Below are 25,332 nucleotides of genomic sequence, written 5' to 3'. Positions count from 1 at the left end.
CTCTTTGACATCAACTCAACTCGCCGTGTTCGGAGGAGGAGGAATGCTGCCTATGACCCCAAGAACACCATCCCCACAGTCAAACATGGAGGTGGAAACATTATGCGTCGGGGGTGTTTTTCTGCTAAGGGAACAGGACAACTTCACCGCACCAAAGGAACAATGGACGGGGCCATGTACCGTCAAATCTTGGGTGAAAACCTCCTTCCCTCAGCCAGGGCATTGAAAATGGGTCGTGGATGGGTATTCCAGCATGACAATGACCCAAAACACACGGCCAAGGCAACAAAGGAGTGGCTCAAGAAGAAGCACATTAAGGTCCTGGAGTGGCATAGCCAGTCTCCAGACCTTAATCCCATAGAAAATCTGTGGAGGGAGCTGAAGGTTCGAGTTGCCAAACGTCAGCCTCGAAACCTTAATGACTTGGAGAAGATCTGCAAAGAGGAGTGGGACAAAATCCCTCCTGAGATGTGTTCAAACCTGGTGGCCAACTACAAGAAACGTCTGACCTCTGTGATTGCCAACAAGGGTTTTGCCACCAAGTACTAAGTCATGTTTTGCAGAGAGGTCAAATACTTATTTCCCTCATTAAAATGCAAATCATTTTATAACATTTTTGACATGCATTTTTCTGGATTTTTTTGTTGTTATTCTGTCTCTCACTGTTCAAATAAACCTACCATTAAAATTATAGACTGATCCTTTCTTTATCAGTGGGCAAACGTACAAAATCAGCAGGGGATCAAATACTTTCCCCCCCACTGTAACTATGCTCCAGTGGGCTCCAGGAACTCACCCTCTTCCTGTGTGTCTGAGGAGTTGCTGGGGTCGGTGGGCAGCTCGTCGTCGTTGGTGAGCTGGTCCAATGAGGTGAGGTTTCCCAGGCTGGTGGCCGACGGGGGCACCATATGATTGGCCGACTCCAACAAGCTGTCCCCGCCCTCCTCCATATACTAGGAAATGGCATGTGAGGGGAGAGAAAGGAGTAGTTAGTTACCACCCGCCGTGAGGTCATTAAGGCAGACACACACACACACACACACACACACACACACACACACACACACACACACACACACACACACACACACACACACACACACACACACACACACACACACACGACTGAGGAGCCTTAGCGGACTGATATGACCTCAAGCCTCTACTCTGCACGGGTCAGACAACAACACTGGCTCTTTTAGGCATAGCATGGGCTGCGTCCCAAATAACACCCTATTCCCTATATAGTGCACGACTTTTGACCAGGGCCATGGAAGCCTATTCCCTGCAGTACACTATATAGGGAAGAGGGTGCCATTTGGAACACAGCCATTGGCATTAAATCCGAGATGGATGACCGTTTAGAGCCAACAAGCGACTCTTTGATCTCCTGGGGTATGACTGGGGTATATTTATCTTATCAAGATAAACCATGGAACAGTCATAATTATGAAACTATCTCTATAGCCAGTTCAAAGTTATACCCACCCCCATAACTAACGATGCCCTGGGTCATATTAACTTAGGGTGAAACGTTTCAAAACATTGTCTAATGAATATGACCCTGTAGTTCCCTGGCATGAAATCAAACAAAACTCACGAAAGAGGCAGCAGCCGAGGCGGGGGCGGACAAGGAGGCGGTGTGTGTGGAGGAGGGCAGGGAGATCTGGGAGCTGGGCGGGCTGGGGTCCGGGGGGTCCAGGGAGGTTCTGCCGGGGATGTCTATGGGCAGACAGGTGGATGAGGAGGGGGGAGATGAGCCCAGACCACCGCTGGCTAGGAGGGGGCCACTGGGGAACAAGGCTGCCATGGAGGAGGGGGGCGAGCTGCCCAGTGAAGCTATAGCCCCCAAGGAGCTGAGGTCCAACAGGTCAGAGACAGAGACTGACTCCTCCACTGGCCTGAGATGTGGGGGGGAATGATAGAGACAGAAAGAGAGAGACAGAGAGAGATGAAGGGGACAGAAAAAGGGCAGTATGGGGGGAGGGGGAGAAAATGAGAGAGAGAATGAAGGAAGACATAGGAGGAAAAGGAGGAAGAACAGCATGATTAAAAAGTCACAATCACAGTAGTGGCTTTTAATTGAGGGGATCGATAATCCAGAGATGTCACAAAGTTAACGGACGACAGTTCTAATTTAATGGACAACGCCAAACTAAATGGTCGCACGCGCACACACGTCAACAGAATCTCTCTCCCTCTCTCTCACACACACACACACACACACAGCGAACATGTACACTCACAGTAGACCGTTAATGTGCTCGCCGGTGGGGGAGACATAGTCATCGTCTTCACTGGTGAGGCCCAGCTCAGTGCCGTAACACTGATGGACGATGTGCCACAGCTCCTTTGGGGACAGAGGCTGAGAGGAAACAGACATTAACCTTCCCAATGTCTCACTAACTTCTTTGAATTATATGTCCTACAAGAGGAAATTCCATCAATCAGTAACCGATAGTTTTGTTCAGTGTTATATGCATTTTGGGTCCTGTTGCATTTTGTTATGTTATATTTCATCACTTAATAGTTATATTATCCAATAAACAGTTTCCAGCTGCGCTAACATAATTGCAAAAGGGTTTTCTAATGATCAATTAGCCTTTTAAAATGACAAACTTGGATTAGCTAACACAACGTGCCATTGGAACACAGGAGTGATGGTTGCTGATAATGGGCCTTTGTACGCCTATGTAGATATTTCATTAAAAACCAGCCGTTTCCACCTACAATAGTCATTCACAACCATTAACAATGTCTACACTGTATTTCTTATCAATTTGATGTTATTTTAAATGGACAAAAAAAAAAACATGCTTTTCTTTCAAAAACAAGGACATTTCTAAGTGACCCCAAACATTTGAACAGTAGTGTATTCCCAATTAATGTCACACTGGCAGGAGTGTGAGAGCTGGAGGTGGGTACCTTGTCCATCAGTGCGTTCTGCCACAGTCTGAAAATCATCATGTAGCTGCGATCCCTCGCCCCGAAAGACGTGAAGAAGTGCTGGATGAAACGACAGAGAGAGAGAAAGAGAGCAAGCACAGAGGAAAACAAATTGAGTGAATGATGGAATGACGGCTAGTGGTCATTGCTATTGATTGGGTTTTGGCTTGTCAAAAACCATGACAGAAATAGCCTATTTTGCCATGATACAAGGTATTTGTCAAGCATTGGGAGCATCTAAGCCAGTGGTTCTCAACTGGTTTTGCCTGGTGACCCAAATTTGACAGTGACAATTGAGACGCGACCCAATATTATGGACTGCTGATAATTCCATTTGTATTGTTGTATTGCAGCTTCATTCTTGGGTAGGCTTCACTTACTAAATAGACTGTCTCAATTGTGGTAGTAAAGAAAATCATTACACAGTCATATTAACTGAGAAAAACATTTACCAATTGAAGAGAATAAGCCATTTAATTAGGTGATCAGTTCAGGAGTGGAGTGTAATACATTATCACTCAGAACATGACATCAAAACCAGTCTAATAATGTTAAACGAACAGTAACACATACCAGTGTTTACAATAGAAAAAACTAAACCAGTCTAATAATGTTAAACGAACAGTAACACATACCAGTGTTTACAATAGAAAAAACTAAACCAGTCTAATAATGTTAAACAAACAGTAACACACACCAGTGTTTACAATAGAAAAAACAAAACCAGTCTAATGATGTTAAACGAACAGTAACACATACCAGTGTTTACAATAGAAAAAACAAATTAGGATTTCTTTATCAATTACAAATGTCAATAGTTTCACAACCTTGACATTTTTTTAAAGGCGTACATTTTTAATCAGATCTAATAAAAGGTAATATGAATGTCAGAATTAATTAACATAGTGAACAATAACTCATTAACCTGTGTGTGTGTGTGCTATCAGTGGGAAAGCTGGGGGTGTTCCGTTTGATAAGTTTATGTACAGTGAGGGAAAAAAGTATTTGATCCCCTGCTGATTTTGTACGTTTGCCCACTGACAAAGAAATTATCAGTCTATAATTTTAATGGTAGGTTTATGGTTTATTTGAACAGTGAGAGACAGAATAACAACAAAAGAATCCAGAAAAACACATGTCAAAAATGTTATAAATTTATTTGCATTTTAAATTAGGGAAATAAGTATTTGACCCCCCTCTCAATCAGAAAGATTTCTGGCTCCCAGGTGTCTTTTATACAGGTAATGAGCTGAGATTAGGAGCACACTCTTAAAGGGAGTGCTCCTAATCTCAGTTTGTTACCTGTATAAAAGACACCTGTCCACAGAAGCAATCAGATTCCAAACTCTCCACCATGGCCAAGACCAAAGAGCTCTCCAAGGATGTCAGGGACAAGATTGTAGACCTACACAAGGCTGGAATGGGCTACAAAACCATCGCCAAGCAGCTTGGTGAGAAGGTGACAACAGTTGGTGCGATTATTCACAAATGGAAGAAACACAAAAGAACTGTCAATCTCTCTCGGCCTGGGGCTCCATGCAAGATCTCACCTCGTGGAGTTGCAATGATCATGAGGACGGTGAGGAATCAGCCCAGAACTACACGGGAGGATCTTGTCAATAATCTCAAGGCAGCTGGGACCAGTCACCAAGAAACAATTGGTAACACACTATGCCGTGAAGGACTGAAATCCTGCAGCGCCCGCAAGGTCCCCCTGCTCAAGAAAGCACATATACACATGCCCGTCTGAAGTTTGCCAATGAACATCTGAATGACTCAGAGGAAAACTGGTGAAAGTGTTGTGGTCAGATGAGACCAAAATGGAGCTCTTTGGCATCAACTCAACTCACCGTGTTTGGAGGAGGAGGAATGCTGCCTATGACCCCAAGAACACCATCCCCACCGTCAAACATGGAGGTGGAAACATTATGCGTCGGGGGTGTTTTTCTGCTAAGGGAACAGGACAACTTCACCGCATCAAAGGGATGATGGACGGGGCCATGTACCGTCAAATCTTGGGTGAGAACCTCTTTTCCTCAGCCACGGCATTGAAAATGGGTCGTGGATGGGTATTCCAGCATGACAATGACCCAAAACACACGGCCAAGGCAACAAAGGAGTGGCTCAAGAAGAAGCACATTAAGGTCCTGGAGTGGCATAGCCAGTCTCCAGACCTGAATCCCATAGAAAATCTGTGGCGGGAGCTGAAGGTTCGAGTTGCCAAACGTCAGCCTCGAAACCTTAATGACTTGGAGAAGATCTGCAAAGAGGAGTGGGACAAAATCCCTCCTGAGATGTGTGCAAACCTGGTGGCCAACTACAAGAAACGTCTGACCTCTGTGATTGCCAACAAGGGTTTTGCCACCAAGTACTAAGTCATGTTTTGCAGAGGGGTCAAATACTTACTTCCCTCATTAAAATGCAAATCACTTTATAAAAATTTTTACATGCGTTTTTCTAGATTTTTTTTGTTGTTATTCTGTCTCTCACTGTTCAAATAAACCTACCATTAACATTATAGACTGATCATTTATTTTTCAGTGGACAAACGTACAAAATCAGCAGGGGATCAAATACTTTTTTCCCCCTCACTGTATTATTGAAGTCTGGGGTGATGGTTGACAGGGCAACTCGGAGATCATGCTGGCTGTCCAGTTTTTTTCTGCTTGGAGTTTGTTTTCAGAACGGCCATAGCAGAGAAGCCACTTTCACACAGATAGGTAGTGCTGAACGGCAGCATGATTCTGATTGCATGACAGGCGAGAGCAGGATATTCTCCCACTACGCTGCACCAGAACTGTGGCAGTGTCATTTCCAGGAAGCGCATGCTCAGTCCGTGATCAAATGACAGCTCCACCAGCTGATCCTCTTCGTTGCCTGGCAACGTGACGCTTCCCATCTCCACTCGAAAGGGGTCCCGTCCCGTATCCAGTCATCTTGTCTCCTGTTCTCCTCTGGGAAGTAGTGGCAAAACTTTCCCTGCAGTTTGACAAGATGCTGTTAAACAGGGTTTTTTTCTTCAGTGTGTCGCCGTGCGCTTTGTTGATCAGATTATGAATCTCGAAATCAGCATTGGGAAACATGTCAATACTCCCATTAGAAACATGATTTGCCCAAACGGTAAGCTTCATCTTGAAGGCATCCATTTTGCCCCTCTGTTCAAATCGATTGTGCCCCCTCCATTGCATTGACACTTTGAGAGAATTCAGACGATCAAACATATCCACCAGGTAGGCAACCTGTGCGAGCGTTTTCCTCACAATCAAAATGTTCAGCCAGAGGTGACTTGTTTTCTGAAAGAAACGCAGCAATCTCCGCTCGAAGCTCATAAAAGCGACCCAACACTTTACCCCTGGAAAGCCAGCGGACCTCTGCACGATAAAGCACCTGCTGGTGCTCGCTCCTCATATCCCTACAGAAGGCCTGGAAACACCTGCTTTCGTAGAACTCTTTTTGACATAGTTGACACACTTGAGCACATCCTGGAGAGTGGCGTGGAGCTCAGGCACCATGTCCTTCACTGCCAATGCCTCCCTGTGTAGGAAGCAGTGGTTCCACGTCGCACTTTGTGCTCTCTCCAGGATCCGCTTTACTACCCCGGAGTGCTTTCCTGTCATGGCAGCTGCCCCATCAGCAGCGGTCACACCAACACACCCATCCCAGGCCAGTCCCAAAGAGCCCAGGTACATATCCATTGTGTTAAAGACAGACTTTGCAGTGTTGGTGGTGGGCAAATCAGCACTTATTATCCCAGACGTCTCTGACATAGACCATCAGAATTTATGGTTAGCCACATCTGTGGATTCATCAAGCTGCAGTGATTAATGGCCATTTTTACAGATGCGCTCTGATGTCTGGCACGTTATGTCCTCAGACATGTCCTGGATTCTCCTCATGGTGTCATTGGATAGGGGTATAGTTTTAAGTTTGTTGGCGGCTGACTCTTCCAAGATTTCAGTTCACATATCAATCGCAGCAGGAAGTATGAGATCCTCTGTGCTGGCGTGGGCTTTTTTTGCACTTAGAAATGCGCTGGGCCACAACGTATGATGCGAAGTGCCTTTTCTTCAATGAATCTTGTGAGGCCTCCAGATATTGATATTTTACTGTTTTTAAGTCAGCGGTCTTATCTTTGTGTCTTGGGTGCTTGGTGTCCAGATCCCTTTTCATTTTGGAGGGGTTTCAAGCTCTCATTACCTAACAGCTCGTTGCATAGGATGCACTGCGGTCCACACTCACTGTCTTATATATAAAACCATATTTGACAAAGTCGGGGTCGTATTTTCTCCTCTCGACAGGGACCGGGTTGTCTGCCTTGTTGTTGACATTGGAAGCAGCAGTAGATGAAGAGGGAGCTGCACGTTTTAAAAACTTAAATGACAGTTAACTATCCACATGTGCAACGCCTGCAGAACACAACTGCGTAGTTAGCTGTCAATCAAGGTAGTTGTCAGAAGATGATCGGTATTATCTGATTGGACGTCTCACATTTAAAATAAAACAGTGTTGCAGAATTACATTTATATTGGATCAGTGTGTGTGTGTGTGTGGCGAGAACGTTATTGTATTGGTCAGTTAGTGTGTGCAGCGTGAAAACCCTCTGAGTCTGAACGTAGCTAGCCATTTCACCACTGCGGACGCACGGCACGTGTAAAGTCAGCAACAGTAAGCGCTGCAGCGGTATCCTTTCAAAATAAACCTCCCGCGACGTCGCCCCCCCAGTTGACATTTACTGATCTAAACAATATATACACACACACACACACACACACACACACACACACACAGTCTACAACAATCTATTATAAAAGTTATTTTCCTTTACATGTCATTGATACACCTGTTACCTACTGTTCTTCCACTACTCTGAACCGTCATAGTAGGCTGTGTGACTGAATATCGAGCCCCTTGGCTCACCTTGTCGTGGTCGGTGCTGATCTGAATGGCGTTGGGGATGACCTTGGCAGTCTTCTCCTTGGTCAGGGTGGTCACATCTTTCAGCAGGATTGTGATCTGAACAGAACAGGAGGGTTAGTGTTTGTGTGTGTGTGTGTGTGTGTGTGTAGGGGGGGTTGTTCTATCCTCGTGGGGATCTAAAATCCCCCAAAGTCCCCACAAGGATAGTAAAACATTTCCCACATCCCCATGAGGATGAAGGCTATTTAAAGCTCAGATGTTAGGTTTAGGGTTGCAATTAGGGTAAAGAGTTAGGTTTAGGGTTTAGGGTTTAGAAAAATAGGATTTTTATTGGGACTCAAATGTAGCTCCCGACGAAGATAGAAGAACAAAACGTGTGTGTGTGCGTGCGTCTATAACTTACAGTGGTTTCCCAGCGGAAGATATTGCTATAGAAGCAGAGCCAGTTCTCTGACAGATATAGTCTCCCCTGGAGTAGGATGTCTTTCTGCAGCGCACATGAGTAGTCTGGGGAGGAGAGGAAAATGAGGTTGGAGGGGAGACATCAGGCTGACAAAGCAACAGTGTCGGCCCTTCACTTCCACAGTGTCAGCACAGAGATGCAATCTCGCACACAAAGTACTTGTGTGTGTGTGTGTGTGTGTGTGTGTGCGTGCGTGCGTGCGTGCGTGCGTGCGTGTGTACGTGTGTACGTGTGTGTGTGTGTGTGTGTGTACGTGTGTACGTGTGTGTGTGTACGTGTGTGTGTGTGTGTGTGTGTGTGTGTGTGTACGTGTGTGTGTGTGTGTGTGTGTGACTCACCCACTATGAGGCGTTCCGTGTCTGGCAGCTTCTTGAAGAGTTTGCGGAAATCCTCATTGCGCTGTTTATAAGTGGGACTGAGAACCTGAGAGAGAAAGATTACTTTGTTGCTGTTCTATGCGTTATCAAATATAATCTTGCAGAACCAGTCGTGTCTATGAATATTGTATATACACTGTTACTGTCCAAATACTTTTGGAACTCAGTGTGTCGTTTTGGCTCCGTACTCCAGCACTTTGGATTTGGAATGAGAAAATGACAGAGGTTAAAGTATAGACTGTCAGCTTTAATTTGAGGGGATTTTCATCCATATCGGGTGAACCAAAAAACCAAAAGTATTTGGACAAATTCACTAATAGGTGTATTAAAGTAGTCAAAAGTGCAGTATTGGTTCCCATATTCCTAGCACGCAATAACTACATCAAGCTTGTGACTCACAACAAGACTGCTGACAATCTGCACTTTAACCTCCTAGTCAGTCATTGTATCATTTCAAAATTATGAGCCAAAACACCAAAAAATGTGTCACTGTCCAAATACCTTTGGACCCCACTGTACATCTGCCATGTGAGATTACATCAGATAAAATGTCCCTGAGGTAAAACCGACAGACTGAGAAGGTAAATGAGAAGAACACTAAGGTGAATGAACAGTTAAATCAGCTTAAGTTCAAAGCTTAGTGAAATGGTTAAACGAGGGGGTGGCAATTTAACAGAAACCGTTTTCGGCATCGATTGGTGCCATTTCACTGTAAAGTGCTATTTCATACTGTACTGTGCACTCCAACCAGGAAACACTGTAGCTACACGTCAGCAGAATAAAGTGCACCGGAGTGTGAGCCCCTAATGAACAGTTCCTTAAAGTGTATACTTACATTGTACCAGCTCTGCATTTTCTGCAAGGGAAAGAAAGAACAGCACACAATCAGTGATGAACAGCATCCAAAAGGCTCCTCCATCCTCAAACAGTAAATGTAGAGTCTTATCTATTTTGACATTCATGTAGTTGGGGGATAGGTTCAAATGGGACACTGCGGAAAAACTAGCCATTAGGCCTGTATGGCGTTCCTTGATGTTCTGGTCATTTATCAAGCTTGCTGTGTGTGTGTGTTTCTATCATCTCTGACTTTTATGTGTGTAAAAAGGTCTAATGCAGCCGTTTTTAATCTTAATATTAAATCATTTCTGTGTAAAAATGATGTACCTTACTGTGATTAAAAACAATCAAAATGGTCAAAAATAAACAAAATGGCTTCTTAGCAAAGAGCAATTCCTTAAGCAAGATATTTGCTAAGACTTTCTGGGAGTGGGGAGGGAAAAACTGAAAACTAGCTGTTATTGTTAGAGGTTTGGAACTCCATCCCACCAAAACAGGTTGAAATGCCAGATGGTATTTTCAAACAGCTCTTACACTAAAATGACATTATCAGAATTTTCTAAATTTCACAATATTTTTCCAAAACTCATGTTTTTGACTGCACTGAGCCTTTAGCGTTTGGCTTGTAGCCCATGATTCATGCATTGACAATATGCCCACAGTCAATCTATTCCAATTCCATTTAACACTGGCCGTGTCCAAAATCTGGCTTGTCTACTACTTAAGGCTTCCCAGCCGAAACAGTTCGCAAGAGTTCCTGCATATATTATGACATTTTGTGACGTTTTTGTTCGTTTTGGAATTCGTGAGTTATTTTTCAGGGGACTTCGGCTGGTCGGGCTCACAACATTTTTTCTGGAGGCAAGGCGAAGTCTACGCCCCTTCGCCGGTGATTGGTCAACAGTAGGGATTCTTCAATAAAGTCTGTCATTCAATGACATTTGGTGCACATTTTTTCATTAAGAAATACTACAGCAAACATTTTAGTTAGATGTCAAAGTGTGCGACAGATCTCCTCTGCAAAAAGGTCAAAATTAATGACAGATTTCTTGAGTTATTTTAGATTAATTCTGACTATTTTGAAGAAGTTTATACTGGCTATGGTGTGTCAAAATGGACAAACAGTACTATTGCTGCTTTTTCTAGTTTTTCCAGCTAAGGTCTTTAAGTGAGTGTGCAAGCACAGTCATTTGGTTAGACGAGTTCAGCTAGGCGCCAGCCGAACTGAAGCATGCTGACGCCATTACTTAAATTCCATACTGTGTACTAATCGTACCACATACTATTTAGAACGTACTGTTTCGTGAAAACAAAATGCAGTAAGCAACAAATATCAGCATACTAGGCATCCTACGGAGAATGTATCATCCTATGGCAATTGCTTTTACTCCCTTCATTCATTCAATTTTGGTACAGCACGTCCCATCAGCTGATTATCAGCTGTTGTCAGACACACTTGGGTCTCGAAAGACTATTCTCTTCCACACGTGTTCAGCAAATTCTATTTCATTAAATGCCGAAATGAGTATGACATCCTGACATTTAAAGCACCACATTTCACATACTATTAAAAAAGTTACTTTTTTCACCTACCCAAAATGGCTACTATTTACAACACAATTATGGGTATTCTCACACGGCCAATGACTACTGACTGCGTGGCTGTGTCCCTGTGTTGTCATGTGTGTCCTTATCTCTACATTAAGCAGGGCTGTGTTCAGCAGGGCACATAGTTGTGGAATGTTCAGATAGAAATATAGTATAGAAATACACAAATGCCTCTCCGACATGTAGACAAAGGAATCACGTCAGCTCTATTCATGACATTTCTATCTGCAACGCTCCACCTCCTTTTCCTACGGAATATGGCCCCGGTATATTGTTGACATAACAAAATGAGAGAGTGGCATGAGACGGGGCACCGTTACCTTGGCATTGCGGCTGAAATGGCGCGAGGCGATTGGGTAAGCGGAGGCGGCGGCAGAGGAGGAGGAGAGCAGGGGGCTGTCCGAACCTCTCCTTTCCCCGCTGCGCTCCCCCGGGCCACCCTCCGCGTCACTGGTCCTGCTTCCGCCCCCACCACTACCCCCCAGCACCCGGCGGCGCAGAGAGGGGGAGCTGCCAGGGGTGCTGCGCGGAGAGTTACTGGCGGTACTAAAGAGAGAGAGATAGAAGAGATTAGTGGTAGGCTAAGGGAAAGAGTACAGACATTCATATTCATGTCATCCTCAAGATTTCAGTGGCCAAAGATGTAAGTAGTTAAGCCCATCTGGCCATGCCGGAAAGGATGGAAGAACTGTGCTTTTGTATTTAGCTAAAAACACACAATCACCAACCACTAACTCTAACCTTTCTCCCAACTGATTGGTGGCAATTAGAGCGGTCAGACACTGTCCATTCCTATATAGCCTAGATATCCTACCTGTGGCAGTGCAGTGGTATGAACCTTGTGGATCCTTCCTCTACCATCAACATAAATGAAAAGAAGCACAGCTTGGTAATAGTACAGTAGGTGGGGGCTGTTGCTCAATTGATCTTATTTCCAAGGCACTTGAGCAAGAATGAATACGCCTACATGAGAAACACATTAGGGCAGAAAATATTCAATGGAGGTTTTTATTAAGAGCACTTTTATCAAGGTAGCATGGTTGTGTAAGCATACTACACACCTGTTGTCTTCCTTCTAGTGAAAGCAGACATTCTGAACTCAAAGACAAGGTCAAACCTATATTGCTGTCATAATATGTGCATCTCATGTTCAGAGTTCAGGTCATGGCCCCGTAAAAATGGCTATATTGATGCCATCATAAAAAAGTTTCCATGGTTGCAGACTTGCGCTTCATTTGCAGTTCGGTGAAAACTGACAACCGCCTTCTGTTTTGACTCTCAGAATCATATCGTACTAACGAGCTATTAACACACAAAAACAGTCTCTTTCAACGGACACTGTGGTCTACTTGTGTGAGCTCATTTGATAATTTTGTTATTCTCAAACAATAACTCATAGCCCACACACCGACACTGAGTAATCACTCCACTGTATACAGCCACAAGCATTTATACACCAACCTCTAGATCATATTGGTCACCCCATCTCTCTCTCTCTCTCTCTCTCTCTCTCTCTCTCTTCAGTGTTCCCCTCTTCTTTTCCCCCCCAGTGTTTTTTTTTCTATCCGTAGTCTCAGTTCAGTCAGCTTCCCCTTCTCCCTTGCAGTCTCCCTTCCCTTTCCTCGGCTCTGTCCTCCAACTCTTCTCTCATTACTGCCAAAATGCATTGAAACCACACTAGTCCAATTGCCGGTTGTCGTGGTGACCAAAGGTGGGGGGGGGGAGTAGGGGTTAATATCAGCATTATCGCCAAGGTAACAGCCCCCTTGTGAAGAAAAAACCCAATAGTAGCTGTGATTCTGAATAATGAAATCATAGGAATGAGCCAACACTTGGGGTGATGCCTGCTGCCAGATTTGTGCATTCAGAAATGATCTCAAAGCACTTTATCCATGTACAGTACAGTTTCCCCAAACTCAGTCCTGGGGCCCACCCTGGGTGCACGTTTTGGTTTTAGCCCTAGCACTACACAGCTGATTCAAATAACCAACTCATCATCAAGCGTTGATTATTTGAATCAGCTGTGTAGTGCTGGGGGGGGGGAGACCAAGTTTGGGAAACCCTGCAGTACAGTACAGGTGGGTGAGGATTCAGTGACATCATTGCAACTAAATTGTGCGCACAGTCAAAGTACAGTAGGGCTAATTATAACCGCATACAGGCCTACCCACCTACACTAATAGGCTTGTTGTTGTGTTCAGTCTGGGACAGTGTCCCATAGAGATCCTACTAAATTACTAGAGGAGATATATAATTGAACACAAAGTTCCAGAATGGAAAATGGCAGCCATATTGGTCAGGGAGAATTCCAAACCAGTCTAATTGGAATTAATGGCAGTAGAGGCATAATCCTAATTTTCCTTATGCAGGAAAATAAAAAGGTATGTGATATCAGAAATTGTGTGAGAATTGTCATATAATTCGTTTATAAAAGGTTTTATGCACATTTTTTGTATAAATCGCCTCTAAAATATATACAAACAGAACATAAATGTAGAAATGTGTGTTTTCCTGGAAAGCTGAGAGTGCTATTATATGATACAATATCAGTAGGCCTACTTGTTACATTTACAACTTGTCTAAATCCTATCATCAACTGATTTCAGACAGTGTATGGCTGTGGATTGATTGCACTGTGTGAATGGGATGTTACAATATTGGCAGTTGACTTGACAAATGAATGGAATCATTCCTCTAAAAAAAAGGCTGACTGGCTAGCTAGCTAACATACAGTGCAGATCAATCCTTCAAATTCCTTATTTTAAATAATATCTTATCACAGAAATGGCAAGCCATGGTTGACCCAACCCCCTGACCAAAATGGTTTAAGTTTATCTTATCATAAGAAGGTTCATGTCTTTTCTGGTATTCTAATTATATGGGGTGTGACCCTTCAAAACGTCACTGGTGTGACCGACCCGGACAGCATCAATCTGTCAGTGAGTTTACAAACTAAATCACAAATCATGCAATGTAGAGATGCAAACGACTGTCAAATGGAACTACCACAATATTGCATATATTTTGTTTAGAGCTGTTTTCAGAAGACGACTTTCATCCAAGCACATGACAGTCAGGCGCAAAATCAACGCCACCGCCATTCACAGCGCCCGTCAGACAACAGAACGTAAACAACGACATGGTTAGAATGTAACTCCGTGAAATCGCACTGTCTAGGGAAGTATGAGTTATACAAGCACAATAACAGATGCTGTCAGAAATTAGCCAAATTAGGTCGCTGATTTCAGACTGCTATAGACGCACAATTACAGCAGACACGGTGCCGAAATGGCCATTCGAATCAAACGACGTTCATATCCTTTCTACCAGCCCATCTTTCAAACAGGCAATCACTGACCTCCCAGTTTCCCAACCACATGGATACGAGTGCAGCCTACACCTTTATGAAATGCATTTAAATACGAGGACAAACAGGCGAAATTTTTCCATTTGGAGGGCAGACAGCCCCATTACGTAAATAATCATTTTGCCACTTACTCCATGTCATGAGGTGTTTTAAATTTGGACGTGATGTCCACACGCTGCTTCATAGTATCTGTATCACTAGGGCACCGGTCCTGTGTGCACTGCGCCGAGCCAGCCGACGCTACACTGTCCATCCCGATGTCTGTTTTGTCGGATATAAAAACGCACAGGGGTCCCCGAATAGAAAAGAGCACTTCATGTGCGACCTGTTTCACTTCCCCATCACCAACATCCTTCCCTCGCATCCAGGCAGGTAGCGCGACCTCAACCAGTCTCCTACTCCGTGTCTGGGCAAACTAGCGTTGACAAGCTGCGCCCATAAGTAATCCGTACTGAACACACAGGCAGCAGAGAGAGGGGGGAGGTGGAGGCACAGGCACAAGAGGCCATGCACGGATGTATAGTAGCAGTGCACTCTTGGGAAGAAAAAAAAATAACTAGGTGCCATCTAGAACCTAAAAGGGTTCTTCAGAGAACCCTTGTAGGTATAACCCTTTTGGTTCCATGTAGAACCCTTCCCGCAGAGGATTCTACATGGAACCCAAAAGAGTTTTACCTGGACAGCCAAAGAACCATTTTGGAACCTTTTTTTTTTCTACGAGTGTAGCGTTGAACTGGGGGATTCAAATAAAATAGGTTTTTAGAAGACTTGAGTTATTTTAAAATCAATATAAAGACAGTACTGGGAAAGGTTATGAAAGAGTAAATGCAAACATGAATTAGGGCCAGTTGTAGACAGATTATATAAATATAGGCCTAACATGGTGTAATAAAATATCACAGCCGTTTGCTAACATGGTTTATCACACCGACTGTAATTATCCTGACCGAAGCCCACCCAGTCGTTCAACCCACAATCGCTCTGTCCATCTCTGGATTAGAGACCCACTGAGTAGAATACATCATAATCCATGCTATGCAGATCCCCCCCCCTTCTCTTGCGCGCTCCCTCCCTCTCTCTGTAATCTGCTTTTCTGAGGTACAGGAGTGCCTACTGTAATCTCTTCCATTCATAGGGCAGGCGGGGATGAAGAAGGGAGCAAGAGAAAGAACAAGAACATGCTTAGACAGAGAGAGAAAAATAAAGAGTGGAGAAGAATCTGGTCCCCGGCACATTCAACAGAAAGTCACTTATTACCAGAGAGCAGTGGTTGCACAACGTCAATGGGGAGAGATCAATGTTCGTTGGGCTAATTAGCTGAGTGGTGTTTTAGGCCTGTGCTCAGCACATTTTCAGGTGAGGCACCGTTCCAAACTATCTAGCAGAAAAAAAATGGCTGAGGCAGCCTTCTGCTGAGTGGGAGACCTGAAGCAAAACTCAATTAGTCAACGTTAATCCAAACAGAAATATGATGAACTGGGGGCGACACCAAACACCTCAAATATAGGCTACAGAGAGACACAATGGCTTGGCCTGCAGACAATTGATCTGCAGTTGTTTTTGTGTGTCGGTGGATTATCAAATGGGATTATGTGGCCAGCAGAGAGGTGAATTGGAGAGGTGGGGGGGGGGTCAACGCCAATTACTCAATTAGATATCCGTCTGCCAAGCAGGTCAGGCCTTAACAGACAGGGAGGACATGTACAAGATAGTTGTTTTCCCTTCACCTCAGTTAATTTAACCCCAGTCTGCAAGTAATGTTTGATGACCTGTTCGCAAAAAAAAACAGCCCAAGGATAAAGAACATATGCCTAACCTACTTTTTAAATGTGATGCTTTTAGTTGTTCAGCACCAAGTGTGCATTCAACAGTGGTGGAGCTGGAGGAAAGATGAACCCCTCCCCCACCCACCATATTACTGTCACCTAACAGGTTATGGAGACATGGTACACGTCATGTTGGTCTTACATGAACACTCTGTTAAACCGCCAAAGGAAGTGCAATCTTTAAGATGTTAACTGATTTCATGACTGTGGTGTTGAGACCTGACAGCCTAACACAGAACTGTTGGCTACTTGCAAGGCCGTTTACTAGCCTTATATTGGAAGAGGTTGCCGCGCCGTCGCTCAGACTACAATTCTGCTACTGCTTAGACAGTTGTGCGGTCAGTGTTGTGCGTTCAGTGTTGCGCAAGTGACTGAGGTTTGATCACCACGGAAAGGTGCTTTTTGAGGAATCCAACTTGATCTCTTATAGATAAAACACACAACACAGCTGTCCCCAACCAACAAAGTGTTGGAGTCAGCCAAAAGGAGCCTATAGACTATGTAGCCTATCTGAGGTTTAAGGCAGAGGTAATATCACCTTAGTAGACTAAGGCTAATATTTAGCCTAACTACCAAGTCTCTACAATAGAATGACTGGGAGATGTGGCTACACAGCATCTTGTAGGAACATGCCTGGCATAACATATCTCGCATTTCTCCACGTCAGACTGCTTCGCACACGAGTTGTTGGCCTCTCATTCAAATCAACTAAAACACCCCAGAATACTCGACTGTATTAAAACTCATTATTTGCATTGGAATCCTTCCATGTTCTTCCAATGCAAATCGTTATTCAGATCCCCATGGAAATCAGCCGTCTGTTGAGACCCCCACAGCGACCACGCAGAAGTCATTAGCCTAACCATATCTAAAACGCCTTCATTGGCCTTAATCATCCGTTCTCGTCAGGGTGTGGCTGTCAAATGGTCAATTATTCTCATCTACACTGTGGGTTTATTTCATGCAACAGGACAAAAACAATGGTAACCAAAGACATGAAATGAACTGACTAGTGTTTTAATGATATAAGAATACTGTGCCTCATTGTATTAACGCGTCCAGGCTAAATGGGAACGAGTCCAAATAGTCTCAGGCCTAATAATTTCACGTGTCGTCTCAAACATCAGAGACGGTCGGCTGGTGTTACAAAACACCGGAACGAAACAGAAAATGCCTGGATTTCACAACAACTTGATCAATGAAGTGTTGATGACAAGATGACTTTATCATTCACAGCCATGGCCTTTCCTGTTTTATATATGAATACCACCAGCACTCTCGTTTCTCACTGTATTACCTGCCTGATGCTCTGACTGCATCTAGAAAAGGATTCACTCAGAACCTAATGCATTGTCAAACAGTGGTATATCATTTGACAATGGCAACATTCAGACAACGGGAGAAGTGCATAGATAAGTATGATGTGTGTACTGTAGATAAACAAAGCCCTTGCTTAAAACTGGAATCCTTAGTTGCTACATCCATTTTTTAAACTTAATTTCTGAATGAATGATTCAATGATCAATGAAATCATCGATTAAGCATTGAATTAATTATATATAGCCATTGATTCTTGACGATAACTTATGAGCTTAGTTCAACTGGCGTACCACATTTTTTTACTGTAAACAATGTAAAAGCAAAAACGATTATTTTGACAGCATTGATGGTCAGTCCTTATATCCATAGCTCGGTCTATGAATTTCAAAGTGGTTACATTTATCCAGGCCCATCCCTTAGCTTTTTACCAAAACAGACGCGGGGTGGCCGCTTTGTTATTGTTTCAACTAATTAATATAGATTTAACCACCTTACATAGAAAATACAGGCAGTATCATTAAGGAGCTGTAAAATAATGTCAGAGGTCTATCTAAGTAATATGTTTCATTCAACAAAACAAAAACTGGGTCAATAAAACTGGTTGGTAAATGAACAGGACAAGGGCACAGCTGTTCATATGGAGCGGAGAGAGGAACACGCTCTGCCTGCCTGGATGGCTCTTTAACAGGCCCACCGAGGACACTGCGGGCTATGCAGCACCCCCTCCCATTGGACGGAGGTGACATCATCAGACGAAGCGTGGGCTCCTATTGGCCGGCGGTGATGTCATGCATTCTAAGCAGGATGAGCGGTGCACACAAACCCACCTCCCTGCTCCTTGTGACTGACCAAGCGGAGGTCTCTCTCTCTCTCAGCTACAACAGATAGACCTCTCGTTTTCCCTAACATTTCATTTAGCCTACTCTCTTTTCAGCCTCATGCCTTTGTCTTCATATGCTTATTTCTCTTCCTCTCTCAAAATGTTACAATTTCTCTAGAATAGAATTTAAGATGCAGGCTTACTTCAATTATTGTGAGGAAGCACCTTTAATATTGTGACATGGGCTAATGGTTTTGTTCTCTGAAATACTATAAGAGCATGATGAACATGTTCCTCTGCCTGCCTGAGAAAATCAAACTGTGATATAACCCAGATTGGAGTTCACCAGGACTTTAACAGCATAATCTGCCCTCCGCGGTTTTAGTGCTTAACCAATAAGCCCTGTCTGCTGTGCCCTTTCCAAATAGTTGGCTTGTGGTGTGCCATTACAGAAAACTCCAGTCGCTGTCAAACAACAGTGACATCTTTTATCTGTGACAACATAGTCTCATCTTATCTAATGTAATATCAGTGAAGTATGTTGCATGTGAATGATCATTTAGCCTAATGCTTAGACATAAAATGCACTAAGTGCCTTAAGTTACAGTTTCCTGATTCAGTACATGACTAGGCCATGAACCAAAGTCCTGCAGCTAGCAGATAACTGAGCCCATCCCTAGATGGGAGGGCCTTGAGGGGGTTCTGAAGGGAGTCTGCAGGGAACCTGAGGCCTCTGGCTGCCTGCCTGTCCTAGAGAGGAGAGAGATAGAGCGCAGAGCACTGACCTGCAGCTGTCCCAGTCAGACTCCCTGCTGAGCAGACTCCTGAGGGACCAGCGTGAACGCCGGCCGGGAGACGAGCTACATGACCAGGAGGTGCGAGACGACGGGGGTAGCAAGAGGTCCAGGGAAGGGCCCAGGACCGCGTCATCCACGTGGGGGGGCAAGAGGGCTGAAGGGAGAAGTGAGGGGCTTCTTTGGGCAGCGCTCCCCTTCACCCTCCCCTCCTCCTCAGTGCCGTCCCACCGGGGTTTGGGTGACTCCTCTTGTTCTCCATCGCTCCTCTTCTTGGTCCGGGCTCTGCTCCGGTGGGGGCGGGAGCACCGGTGGCGGCGGGGAGGCCGAGGGCTGGGAGAGCGAGACCAGGCATCGGTGTCTGAGGACGGGGGGAGGATGTTCAGCGTGGGGATGGGGACGAGCTGGGTCATGGAGCCGCCGCTTTCTGGTCCGGTGGTGGCCAGCACAGACATGGTCATCATTCTCAGAGCTTCTTCAGACCAATTGTTTTACTTCAAAACACTCCGATGAATGATGCTGACACCAAGTCAGGATGTTGAGGAAGTCGGTCTGAGATCCGATCACAGCATTTTGGTACAAATCAATTGTGGACTGGTCCTAGACCAGCTAGGCTAACATTTGTGAATGTACCTCATGTTTCCAGAGACATCCAGATGGTGCAGTATGAAAGATCCCATTATGGAAGGCAGGTTTTATTCTCCATGGTAATGTAGGGCATGACAGTACTACACTAGGTTACAGCCGTTGGCTTCACCCGCTAATTTTAGTCAATAATGTTGCAGCCAGGGTGGGGCCCTCATTGAATTTAATACAATGCAGTCTTCTTCTCTAATCTTTCCCAACTCTCCACCTCATGCTCTGTGCGTAGGGCTTCTTTGCCTCTTTTTGTCAGTCGTCTGTAGGTTTGTTCCTCACTTCCTCTTCTTCTGCAACTCTCCCTCTGTCCGATGTCTCCGTCTCTCCTTCGATGTGCCTGCTCTCCCTCTTACCTTGAGCCAAGTTCACAGGGCGTGCAGTTTCACAATTGGTCTCATCATAGCAACAGTTGAACTTGCAGTGGGAGAGATAACGATCTATGTCCGGCTGTGGCAGGGGGCTGAGGAGAAGAGAGACTGTAGTATTGGCTAACAGTCTAATTCTCCCTTAATAGACAGAAAAAAAACTAACATCGTAGAAAATCAGTTTCTGGACAAAAGATGATCCCAGTTACTTTGATACATGTTGGTGTCTATTTCGATTGGTTTTGTGATCTGACCTCAAATGGCATCAGGAAGTACTGCATGACACAGACTGCTTGTGAATTATTGATCATCAGAGAGACAGATCGATGGAAGTTATGTATTCCGTGTCCAATATCAGTGGTGTCTGATTGCTTTTGATGCATTGTTTGGTTGGAAATTGCTGTTAGACAGATTTTGTAGGTTTGCTCCCTTCTGGTATTAAGTCAGTAAAAGTGATTATAGCGCGCACTTGGGAGTCAAATGGAGAGATCAAGCTATTCAAGCACTTTTTAAAAACAAAAAACATATACAATACGTACAACAATCCTTTATCCCATCTCAAAGATCAGCTCAAACACCAACAACACGTCAACATCTCCCCTCCTTCAAATCTCAAGGTCCAGCTCAACCACATTAACATCCCTTCTTTTCATTCTTAAAGCTGCAATATGTAACTTTTTGGGCGACCAGACAAAAATCACAGAACAGATCTACTGTTTCTTAGACATCCTATGTGTGCTATTTCTATGCTTCCCAGTTTTGTGCACCAGCTTCAAAACAGCTGAAAATACAACATTTTTTGATTATGGAAAAAATATTTCACAGCGGTTTAGATGGTACAATGATTCTCTACACTATAAATCGCTTGTTTTGTCACAAACTGAAATGAGGAAACCTGGAAATGGTGGAGCAATTTTAATCGACAAAGCCAAATCAACTATCTCAGCCAGTCAGTCATGGCCAGCACTGATGATGCCGAACATACATCATATTGTCAGACATGATAATGTGTGTGTATATATTGTCTAGCTGCTTTTGACCAATTCAATGCAGGCACCTGTTGAAGTCAAGGCCCAAGCCCTACAGTGTATTTGCTCTTCTGTTTGCACAAGATAAATCTTGGCATGCTCTTGTTTGCTCAGAGTACTCAATGGTAATACTCGTGTGACCCTCTCCATCTTTACTTCACACACAGCCATATCTTGTAAACTAGCAATAAAACACACCAGAGATTCAGGTGGGCATTAAACGATCAGCAGCAAGGACTTCCCCAAATCATGCTTCTGTAGGTGCAATACTAACCTGGCTCCAGTCTTAAAAGTCATGATGACACAAATGCATGGGTAAAATAGGATCATGGCATTGATGACAACAAGTCTGTTGGGTAACAGTTGGGTTGCTAATATTCACAACTTCAAACGGGTTTCAATACAGTAACGGTATCCAGTCTGTATTCAATAGTCTGTCTAGTTAGCCAACTAGTCTTTGGTCGGTACAATAAAAATACATTAGTATTGTAACTAGTTAGCTAAAATTAGCCTAGCTAACTGGCTTGCCAAGCTTTCAATATCTTCAGAGCCTCTGAGGAAGTTGCCAACAACGTGCTTCTACATCTTATTTGCTTGCTGTTTGGGGGTTTAGGCATCTGCTGATGCAAAAAGGGGTTTGTAAATACATTTGATTGATTGCACAACACAAACTTTAAACGGTTAACCGTTGCATTCAGTCCTACCTCCCATTTGATGAATTTCCCCCATTTCGATTATCTTGCTCGGCTTCGAAGACAAGCCGAGCGACTGTGCGAGGAGCGATATTAAAATCCACTTTTTCACAGGATCCCATTAGCAGCATCCTTTTGAGAAGTAAAACCCTCCACTCCTGCTGCCAACACAGCAGGCAGCTAGCCGACAGAGACCTGACTGACAAGATAGCTAGTTAGCTACCCAAACTTTCTGGCTATACACGTAGCTAGCTACTGGTGGAACATAGAAGCAGTCAATGTATTGTTTATTCTGACATTTGCCTAGTTGAAGCGAGCTAACTGTTGGCTAGCTAACAACAACAACACCCTTAACTAGTTATACTAACGCCGTCGTAAGCCAGCTAGCTAAGCACCGGGTAACGCGGTTCGTTGTCTGCTGGCTGATGGTCTGACGTTAACTGGCTTGCTAACGCTACCTACATTGCTTGCTGGTATTTCTTGTGCTTTTATCTTGTTGGCTTAAACATCGATGATGAGTCTTACATGGGAAACTTTAATGTTTCCCATTTTTGTGTCTAGCACTTAAGTTGTTGGCTAAATAACTTCTGCAAGACAGAAATCGATCGAACCGAAAAGCAGAATCTCAACAGAGCCAAACAAAAACTTTGAAGAGGGGGGCATCAACAGTCATGTATATTAGTATATTCCCTGACTACTTCTAAAATGTAACATTATGTTCCAGACCAACAAAAATATCTAACTCTGGGTTGATGTTTCTCTAAATGCGTTAAAATATTGCTAAATAATAATACATTGTTCCGTAATCATTTTTAATTATAACCCAAACCCCAAAACTTGTGGTGCAGTCTGGTGATAAGAACGCTGGAGGAGAAATAACGGGTTCTCATGATGATGGGAAGCACTTTAAGCGAATCAGACGAAGCTATATCCTAGTAGGGCGGGCTTAAAACGGTGAAACTTTATTCAGCCACAGGTTACTGAATCAACGCAATCTCAACGATAAACACTAGAATATAAATCGCATGGATAGCGCCCACAACAACCTGTCATTCTGTAATGCCTCTCAATTAATGACTTAATACCATGGGAGCTGTTTAAACCAAGTCCAATAATGCATATAGAAATGTATAGAAGGGCAGGAATAGACTTGTTGCGCCCTCTTGTGATTCAAATATGTGCAGTCACAATAATGTTGTGCAAAATGATGGACTTAACCACGCTTGAAACTTCACACAGGAAAAGTACAACTAAATACAGATATTTAAATTACTATGAAACAACCTTGGTATTATGGATTAATATAGGTTTATTAGGCCGGGTCTCACCTTTATGAGGTAGGTCACACTGGCCCACCATTGCTGCTATCGGCTACTCTCTCTGAGCTGTAACTGATAATTTCGGGCGGAGCTGAGAGATACTTTATCCATATAGTCGAATACTTCGCGGCTGCTGGCGCTGGGCGAAGGACAGGTCACCTTGTTCTGGAAGAAGACTGAAAGCAAGAAGGGGATATTGACAAGGAACAAGAGAATTTGGTTTCACCACTTGGACATTATATCAGAAAGACAACAGACACAATACAGTTACCTATTTGTATACTAATAATACATAATAATAATAATAACAATAATAATTAATAATAATCATTTTAGTAGCCGAAAAAGATGTATGATATAAAGGTATAATATTTAGGTTACTATGACAGTGCAATGGTCAACAGGTCAATGTTCGTGTATGGCATCTAGACAGGGGCAGAGACATGGACAGTGTTCATGCACATGACAATATTCATTTACATAAGTAAATTCAATATGGTCTCTCTGCTTACCCTCGTTTCTGTGTAGGCCTATATTGTATAAGTGCATGTGTAACTAGGCTATAACGTGACAAATAAGTAAAGCTGTCTTAGAAGTTACCTCAAAAACGTGTGATAAAGTTTTTGACGAAATAGACTGCTCAGTCTACAGTATGTCTACATCATGATTGATACTTCAGGGACAGGTGGCCTACAGGGCTATAAGTAAAATGCATAGAAAGATCAAATCAATAGTCTAATCAATAAAATACGTTGGTATGTTCGTTTGTTACATTTAATATGATAAATAAACCAAATGAAACAAATCTATCACACTATTATACGTCCATACCTGAATAATGTTGCTGGTAAAAGCTGCTCCTCTCACAGGTTTTTATTAGTTTCACTCGAGCTTCAGTTTCAGACTATTTCACAAGACAATTATCCCGGAGAATAGCCAATACTGGTCGCAATTACTTAGCATTTTCAGAATTCCCTCTTTGATTTACATCTTTGCGCTTCATGGTAATTACATCCTGTTATAAACACTTGGACAGCTCCAGTTCCATGGTGCCAACGACTCAACGAGAATCTGAGTTTATGCCTGCGCCAACCACTTCACGTCACAGAGAGATGTGTTGCTGAACGCTTCCCTTCGCAGAATGGGGAACTAGAAACCCGATCTGGGCTAAAAATAAAAAAACACCAGCATGTGTGGTTTGGAATAAAGAGAGGGGAGGTGTGTGTCCTATACAGGAGTGGTGAAAGCAACATAACAAATGGATGCCCCCCCCCCTCTACATCAACAGGCATCAGTTTCATACGCAACTGTAACTGTGTTTATCATGAGTCAATATTTGTTTTAAAGCTTTAAAGTTGTCAACCCTCAAGGCCTAAGTATACCTGTGTGTGTGTGTGTGTGTGTGTGTGCGTGTGTGTGTGTGCGCGCGCGTGTGTGGTTGCATCACATGAGAATGTCCTAGACATCCAGAACATACAAACAAGACCTAGACATTCCCTGCCAGAGATTAATTGCATCTCTTGTTACTGTGCATATCAAATTACTGTACATCAGTAGAGCACATTTCATTAACCAGCTGAGATTTCATCACATAACAAATACATTTGAAAACATGTGAGGTAGACATGTGTACATACAGACAAGGTAAAGAGGTGATGAACAGCATGTTATTAGATCCTCGTAGGCTATCTGCTCCTTGGGTCTTTTTGTCATTATTTTATCCTTCAGTCATCTGTTTTGTTGACCTTGCCTTCTATTGCAATAGCCTTGTGTTTCCAAGTCATTTGGCATTGAATGAGCTTCAGAATCCTGATAAAAGATATCTGAGGACATCTGATACGTCTTGTTGATGCTGAGTCAACCCTTCCTGTGCATCAGACTGACAGTTGAAAAAAAGTTAGCTTTGCCAAGGGAGTTATTAGAAATAGAATACAATAGAATTTAATAACTTCATTTTCCATCCCAATTCTGACACTAATAGGAAAGGCCAACAATGACAAATACATTAACGGAT

General features: G+C 43.6%; 1 protein-coding gene across 6 annotated transcripts in view; it reads right to left on the bottom strand.

Annotated features, from left to right (window-relative positions):
• The window catches only part of LOC106582397 (protein Aster-A), a 36,787-nt gene extending 12,303 nt beyond the window's left edge, over positions 1–24,484 (bottom strand). The window contains exons 1-13 of one of the 6 annotated variants that reach the window (XM_045703629.1): positions 24,150–24,484; positions 23,919–24,016; positions 23,328–23,494; positions 19,267–20,374; positions 11,469–11,694; positions 9,539–9,559; positions 8,665–8,749; positions 8,267–8,370; positions 7,864–7,959; positions 2,926–3,006; positions 2,247–2,365; positions 1,601–1,901; positions 797–953 (exon numbers count right to left, since the gene is read on the bottom strand). In XM_045703629.1, coding sequence (XP_045559585.1) covers positions 797–953; positions 1,601–1,901; positions 2,247–2,365; positions 2,926–3,006; positions 7,864–7,959; positions 8,267–8,370; positions 8,665–8,749; positions 9,539–9,559; positions 11,469–11,694; positions 19,267–19,739 — 1,663 coding nt within the window. In that variant the 5' untranslated portion in view covers positions 19,740–20,374; positions 23,328–23,494; positions 23,919–24,016; positions 24,150–24,484. Of the gene's footprint in view, positions 1–796; positions 954–1,600; positions 1,902–2,246; positions 2,366–2,925; positions 3,007–7,863; positions 7,960–8,266; positions 8,371–8,664; positions 8,750–9,538; positions 9,560–11,468; positions 11,695–11,962; positions 12,673–14,646; positions 15,106–19,266; positions 20,375–22,011; positions 23,137–23,327; positions 23,495–23,918; positions 24,017–24,149 lie in introns of those variants that run through there. The other 5 variants (XM_014165474.2, XM_014165501.2, XM_014165516.2 and 2 more) reach the window with 5 other exon arrangements.
• Between the last annotated feature and the right edge of the window lie 848 nt (positions 24,485–25,332).

This window comes from Salmo salar, chromosome ssa02, assembly GCF_905237065.1.
Source record: "Salmo salar chromosome ssa02, Ssal_v3.1, whole genome shotgun sequence".
In the NCBI taxonomy this organism is placed as follows: Eukaryota; Metazoa; Chordata; class Actinopteri; order Salmoniformes; family Salmonidae; genus Salmo; species Salmo salar.
Note: the sequence above shows the minus strand (reverse complement) of the source record. Positions and strands in the feature narration are given on the sequence as shown.